The following is a 4,024-nucleotide window of genomic DNA, read 5'->3' on the forward strand; positions in this document are numbered from 1 at the left end:
TATCCGTTGTTTGGGTTGAGTTGACCTGAACAATTAGCCCTTACCTCCTTTAGTTTGATTTCAGACTGAGAGTAAGCAGTAGAGGTATAGTTTCATGGTTGCGTAATCTAAGATCAACTGATCTACCCTTAATATTATATGAATGATCTATCCTTAATATTATATGAAATTCAGTTTCTTTCTATGCCAGAAAAAAAAGCACACCGAGTTAGAAACTTCTGAAAATGACAAAATGTTGGATAATGTGGTTACTAAAAAATTGTGATGCCGTTGATTACTTGAGGATGGCTACGACCACTGTTTGAGATTATTCCGGTATCGGCTCTTTATTTTGTTAGAGATGCCAGCATGCTATCATTTCTTTCTTTCCTGTTATCATATATTTGCAGTGCAAACGGGTCTAGCCGTGAGGAAAGCGTGTAGATGGTACATCAACGCAGACATCCCTCAAATAATTGTCCTCCCTGCTAGGTACAACATTTTATCCTGACTTGTCTGTAATGGAATATTGAATGATACTGGCTGATCTTTTTTTAATCTTCTTTCACTAGAGTCGACCATTGAACCCAACGCAAATTCTTCGTTGGCTACCAATATTACTCTGCGTCACCAAGTAGGCGACTATCTAAGGAAATCTCTTTCTGAATTGATCAACTCTCTTGCATGTGATTGTTTGGAGAAAATGATGGCCTACTATTCCTGAACTTACAATTGTTATGCACTCATGTACTGTACGGTTGTTTATAGCCTCTTTCAGTTTGTCCATTTTGTTGCTTTTGACTGGTATCACCGTTATCTGCTAGGTTAATTAGATTGATATCTTTGAAATTTTGTATAGTTCCAGCAATTATGTTTATGATGTTCCGTTCATTTTATGAGCTTATTATATATGTTTCACAAAGCATTTCTTGCCTGCTTTTGTTGCTCACGAGCGAGCCAGTCTGTTCGTGCTTTCGTGTGCTGCATCCTAATTTCATCCTATCAACTTTGTTTTATAAAACCTGAAAAGTATATTATCATTTTCCATCTTATTTTTTGTTGTTATACAAAATCGAAAGCATAGCAAATTTCATGGGGTCGTGCGCCAAGGCGCACATCTAAATCTAGTATATAGAAATACAACGTGATAGCCGGTAACCGGTAACCTCCCACGTTGAAAAGAGGGAAACGGGGAGAAATCAGTCGCCTGACTCGATCAACATACAAAAAAAATGGGACACGTGCCGCTGAGCGTATGGATGAAAGCCACGGAAAATAGCATATAAACAGTACCCAAATCAATCTTAAGTGCCCTAAATTGATTGTCTTTTATATAGTGTATAATGCGTACAAAATCGACTTGTACCTCAAAGTTTCATCATTGTATATATGCTGGAATTGCATATCAGAACAAATTGGATTTATTTCTTCTGGAGCTTGTTTCCGGTCTTCTTCCTATTCCGTTTGTTCTTGCTACGTCGTCGCGCCTTGGCAAGAATGTCCTGCGCGAGGAGCGGATGGTTGACCTTTAGTTGTGCGAACCCTTGTGTTTCTTCGATAGCTGGCCACCTGTTGCAATTCCTTTCTATGTAGCTGAGACAGTGAGCCTTCAGTTTACAGCAGTTGCATCGTTCTGCAAGATCCAAAACGAAACCCACGGTGTCGACATCTAGTGACTGGCTAAGCTTGCTCTGGCACATCAGTTTAAGCCTCTCCACGCCGTACCGATCAGCGGCGACAAACAAATGTTGCGCCATGTTTGTCGCCTCTTCCGTGGCCTCATCCATGGACTCCGGCAGACAATCGTGGTATATGTAATACAACAGAAGCTCGAAAACATCGGCATCCGTATCGTCAATGCTGAGTCTGCTTTGTTTGCTCTCCATCATGGAGCCACACAGCAGCGCACGGAAGACCGGAGATCGCGCAGCTAGCATGCACCCGTGCACCTTAAATATTCTGAAGCTGCCAACAATATTGATAGTCAGGTCTGCCTTATGGCCCGTCTCCAGAAGGTTGAGGAGATCGGTGTTCAGGCTGGATGGTGGCACAATGATACTGCCGATAGCATTCTCACGGTCGCCAATGACCTCGAGGTTGCACTTAATCACTAGGCAATCATCCTTGAGATATTCTAACGCTGCCAAATCTGCTTTACTCACGAACTTGTCCAGACCCGACTTAGCACCCTTGGATATGAAGCTATGGGTGAGAGTGGCGTGAATTTTGTTCTTCTCCCCATCCCCAGTCGCCGGTGATACGGCAGGGTCCTGCAGCAGGCTGAACGTGAAGGACGCCTTGACCTTGCTCTCGCAGTCGCTCATCAACATGAGAAACACAGACGCAAACTGCCCATCAGGAATAGAGGAGGCAACGCCGTTCGGGTAGTAGCAGACAGCCCAGTCGTAGCCGCCCACATGGAAGCACTCCGAGATCCTCCTTGTATCTTCGATCAACGAGTGGCCGACGACCTTGAACAGCTTCTCGCCGGTGCGCACGACCACGTCCGACGAGGTCTTGTTTGACGCCGAGGGCGGCGATCGCGTGGGGAAGAAGCTTCGAGAAAGGTAATCGACGAGCCTAGATAGGTAGCTCGACATGGTAGCTCTCCCTGGAAAAAATTAAGACAGACAGAACCACAGGTCATCGGTAGCCGGTTGGTATATACCCTGGGAGCCCTTAGGCCGCACGTTCCGCAGATAGAATCATAGGTAGATCGACTAGGACACAAATTGCCAAACGCTGGACTGTTTACGGGATGGCTAATTCAGGCGTACAAAAGTCTACTAGCAATCTGGCTCGCCCTCGGTGGGCTCCACGAGGCCGTGGCTTCCAAACTTCATCGGTTTTTTTTTGAGTGAATTTCACTTTTTTACTTTACAATTGTGCTTTAGTGCGTCCCGACGCATATTACCCCTCTTAACTGAACTTGCTTAAGTAGGAGTAAATTTTGCTTTTTACCCCCTAGTTATGTATTTGTGACATTAATAGCCCTATTGAGCGCTAAATCATCTTGATTACAAATTCTAAAATATTTGGACCTATGTTTTCGTTGCGTATCCATTGGGCAAGGTGTGTGTGGTTATGAATGGCTTTGAAAAATACTAGTACGGTGATGAGGAATGAAATAATTGGGTAAAATTAGTCTGGATATAAATGTCGTTGACGCCATCTGATCTTTACACATTTTGCCGTGCTACATAGATGAAACACGCAAGTTCTATTTAACAAAAACAAGTAAAACACTAAACGTAGGTAAGATTGTGTTTTAAGTCTCCTAGATAAGCTATTTTAATATAAGTTCAGTTAAATCGGGTAATATGTGTCACGAAAGCACATATGTAGAAGCAAAAGTGGAATTCACTCGTGAATTTCACATTTTACCCTTAGTTACGTATTTGTGATACTAATTACCCTATTAACCGATAAGTCATCTCAATTACAAATTCTAAAACATTAGGACCCATGTTTTCATCGTGTATCCATTGGGCAAGGTGTCTGGTGATGACCGGCTTTCAAAAATACTAGTACAGTGACGAGGAATGAAATAATTGGGTAAGATTAATCTGGATATAATTGTCGTCGATGCCATCTGACATTTACAGATTTTTTCGTGCCACATAGATGAAACACGCTAGTCCTATCTAACAAAACAACCAAAATGCTAGACAAAGGTAAGATTCTGTTTTATGTATCGTAGATAAGCTATTTTAATATAAGTTGAGTTGAATGAGGTAATATGTGTCACAAGAGCACATCTATAGAGTAAAAAGTGGAATTCACTCTATAAATAAAGCTAAACGGCCGAACGATACAAAGCGATAAACGATCCATATTATCGGCTGGAGGAGTAAACCGTTCAGCCACTTGGTTCTCTACTTCTACTTTTTGACCGACCAACCGAGTATAATTTTTCCACTCAATCTACTATCCGCCCAAACTCCCGCGCCCGCACTATTGTCGGCGTCGCCTACGCCGATACGCCATAGCCTTCACCGACACCACCCAGAATCTCGCAACCTCCTCCCCATTCTGAATTTCTCGC

At 42.8% G+C, this 4,024-nt stretch overlaps 1 protein-coding gene across 1 annotated transcript; it reads right to left on the reverse strand.

Annotated features, from left to right (window-relative positions):
* Positions 1-1,400: 1,400 nt before the first annotated feature.
* LOC124689250 (BTB/POZ and MATH domain-containing protein 2-like) lies at positions 1,401-2,579 on the reverse strand. The gene has a single exon (XM_047222806.1). The coding sequence runs from the start codon at positions 2,577-2,579 to the stop codon at positions 1,401-1,403; it is 1,179 nt and encodes a 392-aa protein (XP_047078762.1).
* Positions 2,580-4,024: the final 1,445 nt, after the last annotated feature.

This window comes from Lolium rigidum, chromosome 2, assembly GCF_022539505.1.
Source record: "Lolium rigidum isolate FL_2022 chromosome 2, APGP_CSIRO_Lrig_0.1, whole genome shotgun sequence".
NCBI classification, from domain to species: Eukaryota; Viridiplantae; Streptophyta; class Magnoliopsida; order Poales; family Poaceae; genus Lolium; species Lolium rigidum.